This window comes from Nyctereutes procyonoides, unplaced genomic scaffold (assembly GCF_905146905.1).
Source record: "Nyctereutes procyonoides isolate TBG_1078 unplaced genomic scaffold, NYPRO_anot_genome, whole genome shotgun sequence".
In the NCBI taxonomy this organism is placed as follows: domain Eukaryota; kingdom Metazoa; phylum Chordata; class Mammalia; order Carnivora; family Canidae; genus Nyctereutes; species Nyctereutes procyonoides.
The window spans coordinates 31,275,930-31,292,148 of NW_026575030.1; the positions used below are offsets into that span (position 1 = coordinate 31,275,930).

A 16,219-nucleotide genomic window follows, 5' to 3' on the forward strand; every position below is an offset into this window, starting at 1 on the left:
CTTGCCATAATCAATTCATTTGTGCAGCATATGTTTCCAAATCATGCAGCCTTTTCCTGGGAAAATATCTTTCTGCCTGGTAGTATTTTGAAGAGCTATTACTTATCTAAATTGACAGCCATTATAAGCACCAGGCCAGATGGAACCTAGGCCAGATGTAATCAATGTTAACTATTTATCCAGCCGGTATTTATTAAGAGCCTTCTAAGTGTTCGCCCTCTCCACTGGACACTGAAGATAAAACAGTGCTGGGGGCAGGTATAGTTCCTGCCTTCCCAGAGTTTATAGTCCAGTGGAGGTTAAACAACTTACTTGAAACCGTCGGGAGAATAAAGGATGTAATAGAAGCATGTGGTGGGGGACGCTAATGCAGACAGGCCGGGGAAGGCTTCCTGGCTCTGCAGCAGGGCTGAATGGATCTGCCATTGTGGAGGCCAGCCCCTGGGAAGCCCACTCCCCAGCCGCCTCCTAAGCCTAGTTTCCATGTCAGTGCTGAGAGTCCCAATGCCAACCCCCTGCAGGGCTTAATTGCACATTTAGTTACCGCCTCTAAGTGAAAGAGGTTAAAATTCTGCTCTGACTTATGCACTTGTCAGCCTGACCCGTCAGATTTTTATCATTCCTTTTATCATTCCTCTAAAACTTCTGCAGTAGCTTTGTCTCCCTTATGCCCTCAAATCTCCCATCTCAAAAAAAAAAAAAAAGAAAGAAAGAAAAATCAGTAAGTCCTTACTTGACCCTGCCGGGTCCATTCTGATTATGGTGCAGCATCTTTTTCTTATCCAGTGTCTTTGGGAGTATAGCCTAGATTCCTTGCCCCTGCATCTTACTATCCTCTGGTGTCTATAGGAATTTTCTTCCTACTCCTGTTTCTCACCACTCCACAGAAACAGCTCTCAGAAATGACTTCCTGATCAAATCTGTTCTTCATCCCGAACTTGTGTAAGGTTCATTTGATAGTTATCACTTTTTTTTTATTCCAGAAATCCTCTGCTTCAGTATCTTTTTAAAACAGTGTTTTCTCCTTTTTCTCCTTTACTTTTTTGCTCATTGCTGTCATCTTTTCTGATTTTGTTCCCTGACCTATCCCACTCTGGGTGCATCCTAAACAGGTAGGACCTCTGGAACTAAGACTTCCAAATCCCTTTGAGTGCACCACTCTCTCAGAATCAGCTCAGATCTGATTACGTGGAACAAGGGAGAGAATATGAAAGGGGTGTGGAGCATGTTGATGGTCAAGAAAGGGCTTTCTGGAGAACAGAAAAGATTACCAGGGCAGCACTGGGGACTTTGGCTGAAGTTGGTAACCAGAATTTTATGTGGTAGCAAAAAATGGTAGATCAGATTGATCCAGGCTTGAAGGTTTTCACTGGAGGGGCAAAGAGAGAAGAGATCTGAGGCTCCTGTAGCTGAATATCCACGCAGAGTAGGAAGGAGAGGATGCTTTAAGGACTCCTAGGTTGGGAAGAGGAGACCCATAGTGACTAAGGATGTGATTAGGTGCAACACTAATGTAGTGGAGGAGGGGGACTAAAAGAGGGAGATGCACAGGGGGTGATGTTGGGGTGGGGGTTATCAGCTTTGGGGCTGAATAATGGAAAATTCTGTGATGTCCATGTCAGTGAGTTGCTGAAGTACAGTAGCAGGAAAGACCATTGGAATATAGTAGATCAAGCAAACCTGGAGTCTCAATTGTTGGTGAGTCTTCCTCAGGGGCACTGAAGTCACTTAGACAGATGCTTGAGTAGAACTGTGAATTGTGGGGAAGCTCACCCAAAATGCAACAGTTCACCATAATTTATAATTTATCCTCATCCTGATTTGATAAACTAACTCATATCTTTACTCCTATGCATTCTGTTACTTTGATACTTGAGCTTTTTTTTTTTTTTTAAGATTATTTATTTATTCATGAGAGACACACAGAGAGAGGCAGAGACACAGGCAGAGAGAGAAGCAGGCTCCATGCAGGGAGCCCCACATGGGACCCGATCCCGGGTCTCCAGGATCACGCTCTGGGCTGAAGGCGGCGCTAAATCGCTGAGCCATCTGAGCTGCCCTGATACTTGAGCTTTCTAAACATTTTCATTGATTCTCTATTCTTGAACCTTCAGGGATTTTGTATGCCATCCAATGAAACTGTAAATTCTAGATGGGCATTTAAGGTTCTCTGTCAAACTATGATATCAGTCTACCTGTAACGACCCCTTTGTTGGGACTCTGTGTGCCTCTTGTCACGCCAGTCTCCTGCATCCCTATCTTCCCTTTGACTCACACTGATCCCCCAAACCTGGAATACCATTCCTCTCTGGGAGGCCAATCCTGATCATTCCCTTAAGGCTTAGCCTGAGATGCCCCTCTCAGTGAACAACTTCTCCTCGCCCACGTCAACCACCTAGTCCCATCTTCTAACATTTTTCCCCTCAGAATTATTTTGCCATTCATACATAACAGAGACCATGTCAAGCATTTGCTTGTATAGAGTGATGAAAAAACAATTGGGCACTTTCAAAAATCTATTACTCCCAAAACTATTATTTATAAACAGGCAGTTTGCCCTTGAGGGCATATTAAGGAACTTGTGCTTCTACCTCCCAGCCTTGAGGAAATGAAGGAGTGCATTGTACCTGCTGTTTCTGCCACTGAGTGGGACAGTGGGATTGATGTGCATAGTGGGACATGAGGAGCTCATATTGAGCATTTATAAGATCATGGGAATAACTGGGATGCTTCCTTTACAAATCATATACTTACACATAACACAGTTACTGAGTAGTAAACTTTTGAAGGTATTCGGGGTTTCTTTCTAATCCCCCTGTGTTACTTTAGAGCTATTCTTGAGTGGTTTCTTGCACACGTGGCACATGACACAGTAAATAAGTAGGTATTAAGTAGGCAGGTAGATAAAAGGGAACTCTTTGGTCATTTTTAGTTTTGTTTTCCCCTCAGTAGCCTTCAGTCCTTCAGTCAACTTGCTTAAAAAATGTGTTAAATTCACACTTTGTTTTATTGAACTTTAATGTAAGACCTTCTATATCTCACATATTTACTTTGTATGAAATGGTTAGAAAAAAGAAAAATGGTTAGGATGGGATAGCTTAAACAAGGAAATAGAGACTTTCTAATCCTTAATATCATCTAGTATTTTTTTTTTTTTTGCCAAAATCTTCATGTTAAGGGATATCCCAAACACTTGCTTTGTAAGAGCCAAGCAGACATTTCTCCTTACTCCCTTCCTTGTAACCATCCCGTGACCAAGTTCTTTAGAACCAACCTAAGTCTTTCCCTACCTCCAAACTCTCTCTCTGCCTCCTTTGCCAAGAATCTACCAATTGCAATTCAGGTGACATAACCTATCCTACAGATTTTTCTTTCACTCGTAGCCTGAGACACTAAGTCTGCAATCCTCTTTTTGTTATTTATTTTTTGTTTGTGAGTGTTGGCTTTTTTTAAAGATTTTATTTATTTTTAAAAAAAGATTTTATTTATTCATGAGAGACCCACACAACAGAGAGGCAGAGACATAGGCAGGGGGAGAAGCAGGCTCCATGCAGGGAGCCCGATGTGGGACTTGATCCCAGGACTCCAGGATCACGCCCTGGGCTGAAGGCAGGTGCTAAACCACTGAGCACCCAGGCGTCCCTGTGAGTGTTGGTTTAAAAACTGAAAGCCGACCTATTTATTTGAACATCATTTACATATATGTGTATATAGCATGCACATGTGATCTATGTGAAATTCAACTTACTGTCTTAGAATTTGAAAACCCTAAAGGGAAGGACTATGTGCCAAGCATCTTGTGACCATACAATAAATGGCATATCGACCGTCATCAATTCGGGCACATCAGAGGCCAAGAAATAATGTGGGAGACAGATCTCTCCAGAGTGACCTCATAAAGAGTGAATGATACTTTCTCTATTCTAACCTTGATTAGATCATGTTTTGTTTTTTTTTTCTGATTCATATCTCTTCCCGTGTGTTCTGTTTTCTACATGTTTTTCAAATTACCCTTGGCTTTTCAACTTTATTCCTTTGTTTCTAATTCAAACATAATATGTGAAACCCTTGAGAATTTATAAGGTAAAGCCACTGGCAAGTTTTGGCAGAGGTACTACCAGCCTTTCTATGAAGGGCAAGAGGAAAAATCATTTTCAAAATAGGTCAGGCAACAACATAAACTGTGGGAAAGTGCAGCTTTTAAAAATAAGTTTTAAAAGAAATAATAAAAATAAGTTTTAGGGGCACCTGGGTGGCTCAGTCAGTTGAGTGTCCAACTCTTGATTTCAGCTCAGGTTGTGATCTCAGGGTCTTGGGATTGAGCCCTGTGTCAGGTCCCTGCTCAGCAGGTAATCTGTCCCTCTCCTTCTGCTTCTCTCTCTCTCAAATACAGCTTTCAAAAAATAAATTTTACATGTATTTGTTTTTTTTTTTAACATTTATGGGGCACTGCCACGCACTGTTATGGGTACTGTGGGTTTCACGCATGAAGAGAATAAACATGCCTGCTCACATTCTAAGGGAGACGATAAATGGTAAAATATGTTATAAGGTCTTAAGTGCCATAGAGAAAACAGAGAAGGGGAATAGGGAGAGCTGTGAGGAGGGTGGTTATAGTTTCCTGTAGGGCAGTTGGACAAAGCCTTACTCTGAAGGTGACATTTGAGTAAGGTCAAGAGGAGGCCAGGAAAAGAGCTGTATGGCCATCAAGAGAGAACAGTCCAGCAGAGAGGAAGTAAGCTCAAAGGTCATGAGATGGGGCCGTGCTTGGCATATATCTGAGGAGGGATGCACAAGGTGAGTGTGGCTGAAGTCGAGTGACCGTGGGGTATAGTAGATAAGATTGGAGAGCTCACAGAGGGCCTGATGGTGCAGTGCCTTGAAGCACATTGTAAGGACTTTGATTTTTATTTTGTGTGCGATAGAGAACTGTTAAAGGATTTTTGAGCAGTTACATCTGGTTTTTATTTCAAAGGGATTGTCTGCTGTGGTGGGAGACTATCACAGAAAACCTGTCAGGGAATCGGGGTGCCTTGGACCAGGTGATGACAGTAGAGGTGACAAGAAGGGGTCAGATCCCGGATATATTTTGAAAATAGAGGCAACAGATTTCCTGATAGGTTAGTTGTGGGGTAGGAGGGAAGGAATAGAGGACTCCAAGAAAGACTCCAAGGTTTTCATTCCGAGAACTGAAAAAGTGGAATGGTAACTGCCCAGGTTGGAAGCTTGGGAACACAGCAGATGTGGAGGAAAGCAAGTTTGTGGGGAGAGAAAAAGTCGGGAATAATTTTAAAATACGTTCTTTTATACCGTGCAGGTGAACCAAAGTGCCAACACAGTTTGCACACCTCCACCAATCCCATGAATTAGGCCATATTTTTATTGTTGACTTAAGACATTCTGGATGACGACAGTTCAGCAACTCTGTCCCAATTTTGTTGAGCCTACTGTTTGTATGATGGGAGGTTCGTTTAGGGGCTAGTAATTTGAAGAAGCATAGCTAATCTGCCTCTTCATATTCATATGCAAATTGTAGTGACATTGGTAACTAATAAAACACTGTTTTCTGTTTAAAATAAAATATCCAGGTGTCAGGATCCCATTACGCTGTAAACAAAAGTTATCCAAAGCTTAAATAACTTTTTGTTCAAAAATAAATGTTGCGGGATCCCTGGGTGGCGCAGCGGTTTGGCGCCTGCCGTTGGCCCGGGGCGCGATCCTGGAGACCCGGGGTCGAATCCCACGTCGGGCTCCCGGTGCATGGAGCCTGCTTCTCCCTCTGCCTGTGTCTCTGCCTCTCTGTCTCTCTCTGTGTGACTATCATGAATAAATAAATAAAATCTTTAAAAAAAAAAAAAAAAAAAAAAAATAAATGTTGCGAATACATGTTAAAATTTGGTAAAATAATCCTGGGGTCCCAGGATGGAGTCCTGGGTTGGGCTCCCTGCATGGAGTCTGCTTCTCCCTCTGCCTATGTGTCTGCCTTCCTCTCTCTGTGTGTGTCTCTCATGAATAAATAAATAAATAAATAAAATCTTAAAAATAAAATAAAATTTGGTAAAATATTGGAATTCATTTCATGTTTAAAAAAATGAAATTATTTGGGGTGTTTAAGCCTCAGAGTTCCTTCAAAAAATGGAAAAATGGAAGTAGCTCAGTAGGTGATAGAAAATCCATTTCTTGGGACTCAATGGGTGGCTCAGCTATTAAGCATGTCTGCCTTCGGCTCAGGGCGTGATCCTGGAGTCCTGGGATCGAGTCCCACATTGGGCTCCCTGCATGTAGCCTGCTTCTCCCTCTGCCTATGTCTCTGCCTCTCTCTGTGTCTCTCATGAATACATAAATAAAATCTTAAAAAAAAAAAAAGTTTCTTGAGTAGGAGAAAAGTTCCTTAGCCCTGAACAAAGTTGTGTCATCTTAATGGATCTTTGTTGTTGTTGTTGTTGTTGTTATATTGAAGAGGGTGGAGAAAGCCTCAGAATTTGCAGTTTCGAAAGCATTTTCTGCTAGAAATCCCCATTTGTCCAGAAGGCTTTGGAACCAAATTGTAGATTTGGAAACATCGGAGCAAATAGAGGATCATGATGAAGTCTATGCAGAAGGTAAGGCAATACATTTTTTTTGTTGCAGTGTTGACAGTTCTTTAGAATATAGCTTATTAAACATAACTTTTTAATGCATTTCTAAGTACAGAACAGCAACTATTCTTTCTCTTAATTTTTGTGTCTTTCAACCTCCCTGAAACTAATTTACTCTGGAGTGAACTCCAATATTACAGGTAAGGGGCAGCCCCGGTGGCGCAGCGGTTTAGTGCCGCCTGCAGCCCACGGTGTGACCCCGGAGACCCGGGATTGAGTCCCACGTCGGGCTCCCTGCATGGAGACTGCTTCTTCCTCGGCCTGTGTCTCTGCCCCCCCCCCTGAATAAATAAATACATAAATCTTAAAAAAATATATATTACAGGTAAGGCTATATTTAAGGTCCATTTTGTCTCCTGAAATGGAATCCCATCTAGAGGCAGTTTGATATGATAGAGCTAACTGGTCAGTGTTATAAGGTATCAGTCCTGTGGCGTGGAGGGCAGCATAATAATCTGATCTAATATTATGAAATAATTTGACCATTGGGTTGTAAATCCACTTTATTCTTTATGAAGAGAGTCTAAAACTGATCTTTCATATCTCCCCAAAACATTTACTCCTCTGGAATTTAGTATTTTAGTGTTTAATGCTCTTGGGAACTCCAGCATTTAGGGGTGAAGAAATCAGGAGAAGCCAGAAAAGAAGACTGGAAAGGAGAGGCAAGAGAGGTGGGAGGACAGTCAGAATGACCATGTCCTGGAAGCCAGCTTCCATTTGGATTATTTAGGTTTCCATTTACTCACAGTATGTCTTTATTCAAAAAAAAATATGTATTATATAACTATTGTCTTATATAATTGCATATATATAATTTATTCATAATAAAAATTACATGTTTGTAATATATGTATATATACGTGTATATATACACACACCCATACATATGTATACATACATATATATGTATATACTATCATATAATTATTAGTCTGTGCCAGGTACTATTTTAGACACTGGAGGGACAGATTTTGAACAAGAGAGGGAAAGCCCTTGCTTTCATGGAGTTTATATTCTGGTGTGGGAATAAAGAAAACTTAAAATAATTAAGTAGTGATAAATCATTCAAGTTTGGACCTGAATAATAAGAAGGAGCCAGTGATGGAAGAAGAGTATCCAAGAAAGAGGGAAAAGTAGCATCAAGACTTAAAGTACAGACAAGCTTGAGGTGCTCGAGGAACGGAAAGAAGCCAGTGTGGCTGGAGCTTCCCAGGGGAGATGAGCTTGCAGGAGTGAGCAGAAGACATATTACATACATAGGGCCTTATAGGCCTGGGGAAATAATTTAGATTTTATTCTGAGTATGATGAGACATCACTGAAGTGATTGAAGCAGAGGTACAACTGTACAACATTTTAAGTATGTGAAGAATGAATTATAGGGGAGAAAAAAGGGAGGAGGAAGATCAGCGGGAGGCTGGTGCAGTGGTCTGGGTGAGCAATAATGGCCCTTGGTCTTGGGGGGTTAGTAGAACTGGAGATGCAGAAAGGAGATTGGTTCAGAAATTGGCAAGGCTATGTCTTGCCGACCCCATCTCCCAGCCCACTAGTGGGAATACACAATATACTTTAGCCTCCTGAAGTTTCTGAGAAATTCTGCTGTTTTAAAAAATGTTTACTGCATTTTCTAAGCTTTCTATATTATGAAACTCTTTGTATCCTGAAATCCATATTCATATCCTGAAGAATTAGTGATTTATATTAGAAAGTACTAGTGTATGGGAAGAACATGGTTTTCGAAGGTTTATATCCTTTTTTTCTCCTCTCCTCCATCATCTGTTAATATTCAGTAAGAACATGGGTAGCCTGGGTGGCTTAGCGGTTTAGTACTGCCTTCAGCCAGGGGTGTGATCCTGGAGACCCGGGATCGAGTCCCACGTCAGGCTCCCTGCATGGAGCCTGCTTCTCCCTCTGTCTCTCTGTCTCTCCCTCTGTCTCATGAATAAATGAATAAAATCTTTAAAAAAAAATTCAGTAAGAATCAATGTTCTGAGGAACATACTTTGAGAAGTTCTGCTTTAATGCAGCCTTTAGAGCCTCTCATCTAACAGGAGGTATTCCTCCAGTTGAACCCTCCAATGGAAGTTCTATTTCTTTTTTCTTTTGGGGTACTTCATAGAAAACCCCTATTTACTAATGAATGGCACTTAGTAGATCTGAATTATTCTACATATAAATTACTATACATGTAAATGTCTGAATTACTGCACACAGAGTTACTTGGTAAGTATCTGTCAGCTTTTTCTACCTTCCTCTGAAAGCCCACATTTGTTGCTAGTATACTTTTTATACTTGGTTCCTACTACCTTGATTCATTGTTGTTTAGTTTATATTTCCTACATTCCTATCTATATTAAATGCTTTTTGGCATCATTTAATGTAAGAAACATTCCATTCCTTCAGAGCTATGTGCTAGTGGTAACAATGATGAAGCTAATGCTGAAATACATACTTTTCTTCTTTGAAACCCTTATGCCCTTTGCATAGAGCTGTTGGATAATGAGGATAGTGATGAAGGTATTGCTAAAGTAGACATTTTCTCCCATACGTATACTTTTAAGAAGATTTTCCGAATATCACTAAGGAAGAAATCCAAATAGAAATTGGCTACCAGGATAGCACATTATTTGGTTTTCCTCCTACCTCAGTAGCCTCTCCTTCCTAGTCTCTTCTTGGTTCGGCCTTATCTCTTCAATCCCTAAATACCAGAGTTCCTCAGGACTTACTCCTAGAACCGGTACTCTATCCATCTTCTTCCTTTGGTACTCTCATCCACTTCTGTGGCATTAAATCCACAATGGTATAAGCCAATACCTATTTGACATCCCTTATTTTTTTTTTTTTTAAGATTTTATTTGGTTTGAGAGAAAGAGCACAAGCAGGGGGAGCAGCAGGTAGAGGGAGAAGAAGCAGGTTCCTGCTGAGCAGGGAGCATGATGTGGAGCTCAGTCTCAGGACCCTGGGATCATGACCTGAGCTGAAGGCAGACATTTAACCGACTGAGCCTCCCAGGTGCCCCACTATTTGACATTCTTATTTGTATGTCTCCGCATTTCAAACCAAACTAGTCTAAAACTGAATTCCTGATCTTCTCCCTTGGCCTTCTCCATCTCAGTAAATGGCATCTCTATTTTTACAGTTGCTTAGGCCAAACAAAACCTTTGTAGATTTCTTTCTCTCACTTCCCATATCTACTACATTAGCAAATTCTATCAATTCCACCTCAAAACAATACTTTCTAAAATTGGATCATTTGGGGGGCACCTGGGTGGCTCCGTGGTTGAACGTATGCCTTCTCCCTCTGCCTATATCTCTGACTCTCTCTCTGTGTCTCTCATGAATAAATAAATAAAATCTTAGAAAATAATAAAATAAAATTGGACTAATTTTAATAATTCCTCTGCAGATCCAGGCTACTATCGCTTCTTTCCTGGATTATTACATTTGTCTCTCAATTGATGTTCACTACTTCTGTGCAAGGGATTTTCAACTTCAGCACTGTTGATGTTTTGGGCCAGATAATTATTTTGGGGGCAGTTGGGGGGCTATCCTCTGCATTATTAGATGTTTAGCAGCATATCTGGCCTCTGCCCACTAGATGTTAGTATCCTTTATCCCTATTGTGATAACCAAAAATGGCTCCAGACATTGCCAGATGTCTCTTGGGGGGCAATATCATCCCTGATCTAGAACCACTGCTCTAAACCTGATCCCCACATTCCCACTTTATTTTATCTCCTCTTATTCCCCCTTCACTCCTTTCCCGTCACACTGCCTCCTTGCCTTTTTTCTAACACTCTGGACATTCTCTTCCTAGGGCCTTTGCAATTGCTTTCCCTCTGCATGGAATAATATTTCCTTACATATTCATAGGCTCACTTCCCCACTTTCTTCCCTTCTTTACCTAAATGTCTTCTCAGTCAGACCTCTTTGAACCCCTAGTACCCACTGTCAGTACCCACCTTCTATTTCTTACACACCATTTCTCCTTTGCCTACTCTGTTTTTCCTATTTACTCATGGTCTCTCTTCTCCAATTAGAATGTAAACTTCATTGGTGGTAGATTTTATTTGTCCTGTTTTGTTTGCTGCTCTATTCCCAGCATCTAGCACAGTACCTGACACATAATAGATGCTCAATTAATATTGACTGAGTGAATGAAGAAAGTCTCTGAAGTAACAGTAATATTAAAAAGACTTTTTCTGTTTTATTGATAGCTCAGGAGCTAGTCAATGACTGGTTAGATACCAAACTTAAGCAAGAACTAGTAAGTGATGGTGAAGGTGATGCTGAAGACACTGTGTCAAATATCCCTCCTGTGCTGGAAGCCAGTGGACATTTGAAATATGACAAGTTTGATGGTAAGAACTTGTCTCATTGTTCTAAGCTTTTAATCTAATGAATGTATCTAAGAGGTCTTTTTAATGGTTTTAAAAAATAAATGATATATTATTTGACTTTTCTGGGTTTTACTTAGTTTTATTTTTTTTTAATTTTTAATTTTTTTTTTAAATTTTTATTTACTTATGATAGTCACAGAGAGAGAGAGAGAGAGAGGCAGAGACACAGGCAGAGGGAGAAGCAGGCTCCATGCACCAGGAGCCCGACGTGGGACTCGATCCCGGGTCTCCAGGATCGCGCCCTGGGCCAAAGGCAGGCGCCAAACCGCTGCGCCACCCAGGGATCCCTTACTTAGTTTTATAATTGGCTTTAGTTTTTCTTGGTTCAATATAAATTATCTATATCCTCAGTAAGTTCATGGTGTTTTTAAAGTTAAAATATTCTATTTGTAATTCTTCTTATGATTATTATAGCAATTAATGCTCTGAATATCTCTTCCCATATATTGTTAGATGACTCTTTACTTTGAAGGGGGCCATATTTAAACATTTTATATTTATAAAATGTTTCATATCCTTAGGAGTCTATTGCTTGTACACAGAACTAGTGTGTGAGGGTTCCTCGAATATACTCAGAATTTGATTTGTTTTACTCAGCATAAAGGTAGGCCTAGTAATGGTGTAGGCTGCTCCTCATGTGTGACTCCTACATCACTGGTAAACTCCTCTGGCAGTATTCCCCATGTTTAGGACTCTACAGAAATCTACAAAATCCCCAGCCCAGGAATGACAAAGTCTTGAGCTCTTAGCTAGAGAAATTCTTCAAGAACACCTAGTCGGATCTCCCCTCTTCACTTCGTCAGCTAGAGATCCTTCTGTAGTATCCCTCACATGGGTTGATATAATCTCTGCCAGCACATCTCCCAGGATAGGAGGAGCCCAGTCAGTTGTTATGGGGCTCTAATCCTCATACATTATCTCCCAGGAGAATAAGGAGTTTGACCTCCGAAACTTTTACTTTTTAGTGCAAGAGAAAATATATTGGTTTTTCATGTGAGAGATATAATTGTATATCTCATATGTCGTGCTTCTAGCTTAAATATACCAGCTTACTCAACAGTTCTTCGTATCACATTGTTTCTAATCTTATCATGCTGGTTGCCATCTTCTAGATGTTTTCTATTTATCAATATCATTATTAAATTGAGGCATTTGCATACTTCATATTTATTCTGAAGCATATATGGAATATAGTGAACTATTACTTTCAGATGGTGCTAGTAGATGTAGTTATGTTTCTTAGATTGGCAATTATCATCTAATATCATACCAGGCCTCACTCATCTTATGCTTGTAGAGTTTTTTGTTTTATTTTCTTGGTATTTTTGGATCAAAATTGAACAAAAATATTATGTAGCCATTAAAAAGGATGTTTACTGAAAATATTAACATGTGATTATCTCAGTAAACACAGGAAAAATACTTGACAAAATCTAACATCCATTCCTGATTAAAAACACACAGCAAAATAGTAATAGAAGGTAGAGTCCTCAACCTGACAAAGGGCATTTACAGAAGAAGACTTATGGAAAACAAAAACCAAAATACTTTATCAGGAATTACATCTAATGTAAATAGATTAAATATTCCAATTAAAAGACAGGATTGGCAGAATGAATTTTAAAATATGACATAACTATATGCTGTCCATAAGGCACAATTTAGATTCAAAGACACAAACAGATTGAAAGTAAAAAGATGAGAAAAGATATACTATGCAAGCAGTAACCACAAGAAAGTGAGAGCAGCTTACTCATATCAGTCAAAATAGGCTTTAGGATAAAAAATTGTTACAATGGCCAAAGAAAGGCATTTTATAATGATAAAGGATCCACTGTCAAGAAAACACAGCAAGTCTAAACATATGTACACCTAATAAGAGCCCCAAAATACCTGAGGCAAAAACTAACAAAGTCGAAGGGAGAAATAGATAATTGCACAATTCTTCAAATTATCTGGAGACCTCATACCCCATTTTCAGTAATGTATGGAACTAAACAGAACATCAATAAGGAAAATGTTTTCATCATTAGTCATTGAGAAAATGCAAATTGAAACTACCTTGAGTAGGTACATACTTACCTATCAAAATGGCTTATATCCAAAGACTAGCTATACTTACTATCGATGAGGATGTGGAGGAACTAGAACACTCCTGTACTGCTGGGGAGAATATAAAATTGTGTAACCACTTTGGAAAACAGTTTGATAGGTTTTTAAGAAGTTAAACAGCTACTTCTATGATCCAGCCATTCCACTCCTAGGCATTTGCCCAAGGGAAAGAAAAGCATATGTTCATATAAAAAATTGTACACAAATATTTATAACAACTTTGTCATAGCCAAAATCTGGAAACAGCCCAAATGTCCATCCATGAATGAATGAACTAAATTATGCTATACCCATACAGTAGAATACTAATCAGCAATAGAAAGTAATAAACTATTGATAAAACACCATAATGAATCTCAGAAATAATTATGCTGAGTAAAAGAAGCCTGATCAAAAAAAGTACATAGTGTATGATTTAATTGATAAAAACAATTCTAGAAAATGTAAATTATAGTGAGAGAAAGCAGGTCTGTGGTTGTTGGGATAAGACCGAGAACATGGGGAGGAGTGGGAGGAGGAGACTGCAAATCAGCATGAGGACCCTTTTGGAGCTGACAGACATGTTCCTTATCTTGATTATAGTGATGGTTTTATGGGTAGATGTATATATCAAAACTTATGGTAGACTTTAAATATTTACAGTGTATTGTACATCAATTATACCTCAATAAATCCATTAAAAGAAAGAAAAAGCCATGTAGTCTTCAAGGATGTTTAGACTGAAGTAGTAGCTTTTACATTTGGCAGTGAAGGAGTCTTTAGTGACTTGGGTGAGGATAATTCCTCATGAGTGGAGGGTTGTTTTTTTTTTTTTTTTTTTCTTCCTCTCAGTTGAAGGTAGTTAATTGCTCAGGGCTATCCTCATCCAGTTGGCATTATCAGTTACTATTTATTGAACACTCACAGCTTTGTATTTTTATTGTACCAGGATTATTTATATAAATATGGAAATTGTACTAAATTTTAAAAAATTTTCCCTTTTTTTGTTGTTGCTCTGTCTCCCCCAGAGTTGTGTGGCTATTTGGAGGAAGAAGAGGAAAGTACCACTGTTCAAAAATTTATAGACCATCTGCTCCATCAAGAAGTGGTAGATTCTGGAATGTTGGAAGATCTTGGAATGAATGGAAACCAAGACAAGCAGCAGCAGAAGGATCCTCGTCTTACCATGGAGATGAGACATAAGCAGGTGGGAGGGAAAAACAAAATTAAAATGGGTAACAGGAAGCAATCTTTGTGTAGCACATTTAATAAGCTTAAATAAAGACTTAGGCTTTATTATGAAAAAGGGTGCCATCTGTGGTTTGGTTAGAAAGAATAAAAATAAAATATAAGAACTTCAGAAGAAAAATAATGCTCATAAACTGAGGACAGGAAACAATTTATTTAAGAAAACCGAAAAAAGGAATAATTGATTTTGAACAATGGAGTGGTGAACTAAATTTTATTAGTTTGTATATGGTACTATTATAAATATGTAGATTGGTTTTTGCTTGAATTTGATTTTTGAACTGTGACATCAAAATATTAATATCATGAATATTCCAGTGAATGTTATAATGATAATTCTTTTCCAGACAACTGAAAAATTCACTCATTTTGTGATTATAATTTGAAAGGGAGGACAGATCTGAATTAAATCTAGTTCAGCTGTTTAGAATTAGAAAGGCATATGGGAACTTTCTTTTCTTCAAAGGGAATAAATAGTGGGTTATAGAAAAAAGATGCATCTCAACTCTTTGTAGGGAAGCTTCAGGAAATCAGAATGACCAAGTCTTTCCCACATGTCCAGAACTAAGCCTGAACTAGAACGGATGTCTGTACATTGTATGTTGTCTTTCAAAACACTGAATTTCTGATTGCTTTCAAATATTAAGGTATGCCAAAGCACTGAGGATGTTAGAAGAAGGGATAGAAGTATGATCCTAGTTTGGCTTTGTGATAAAAGGGAGGAGAGGAGGTTCAATAAGAGATTGTCAGTATCTAGAAGTCTTATCATAACTGGAGAGTAAGATAAAGTTGAAGGTAAGTGAAGTGGAAGGGAAAGGAGCCCTCCTTAATTCATAGCTAGAAAAGCCTCTACAGAATTAATAGGTTTGAAAAATTTTGCTTATTCAGAAATATCTGAAAGTCATGGTTTTGACTTCCAAATATGAACCAGAATCGTTGATATATTTAAATAATGATAAAAGTGAGTGGTGTTCCTCATGGCACTAAAGTATTGTTGTATCTTTCACGATGCAGCCTCCCCAGAATATCCATATTCTTTCTTAAATTATAATCAGAGTGCACACAGCAGTAGTGTACACCTTGGAAAATATTAGGGGTGGGAAGTCATTATTAAGAATCCAGAACTTGGTGTCTGACACACTAGACTTTCGACTTTTTCATGATGCAAATCATTCCCAGAGTGCTGGGAGCCCTCTTACCTGACCTCATCTAGACTTGTATTGGTTCTTACCCAAGCAAAGAAGGGATTTCTTCCTATTCTTCCAATGAACAGTGGGGCTTCTGGGCCAGAATGTTTCAAACTGGGCATATCGTGAACTTGAAAATGTATTCTAAGCTTTTGCATATCCTTTTCTATTGGAAGGCTGCATTTCACCCTCATTGTATTCTCTTTAAGGTGAAAGAGAATCGCGTGAGACGTGAGAAAGAACTGGAGCGCCAGAGAATGGAAAAGATCCAGAAAAAATCAGTCTTCTTAGAGGCTCAATGTTTGGTACAGGAAGAAAAGAAAAAGAAGGCTCTGGAGGCCAAGAAAGAGGAGGAGGAGATTCAAAGGGAGATGGTAAAGCTGCGGAGGGAGCTAATTGAGAGGAGACTTGCTGTGGAAGAAGCATGGAAAATGTAAGCCAGCCGTGGTGAGCAGTGTAGACTTTTTGTCTAAACGATCATTTTGGAAGTACTTGGAAGTTTAAAAACATGGACATTGTGATAAACAAAACACCTGAGAGAAATCACCCACTATTTCATGATCTTAACAAATTGACTGTTTACATTTTTCTGTTTCCTCTGGGTCTTGATCCCTTTACATACGTAATTGCAACCATAAAGTACATTTAATTTATTT

General features: G+C 39.1%; 1 protein-coding gene across 4 annotated transcripts in view; it reads left to right on the plus strand.

Moving 5' to 3' along the window:
• The window catches only part of CCDC191 (coiled-coil domain containing 191), an 89,633-nt gene that overhangs the window by 3,195 nt on the left and 70,219 nt on the right, over positions 1-16,219 (plus strand). For 2 of the 4 annotated variants that reach the window (XM_055316479.1, XM_055316480.1), the window contains 4 exons: positions 6,461-6,602; positions 10,855-10,998; positions 14,157-14,335; positions 15,773-15,996. In XM_055316479.1, coding sequence (XP_055172454.1) covers positions 6,461-6,602; positions 10,855-10,998; positions 14,157-14,335; positions 15,773-15,996 — 689 coding nt within the window. Of the gene's footprint in view, positions 1-6,460; positions 6,603-10,854; positions 10,999-14,156; positions 14,336-15,772; positions 15,997-16,219 lie in introns of those variants that run through there. The other 2 variants (XM_055316482.1, XM_055316481.1) reach the window with 2 other exon arrangements.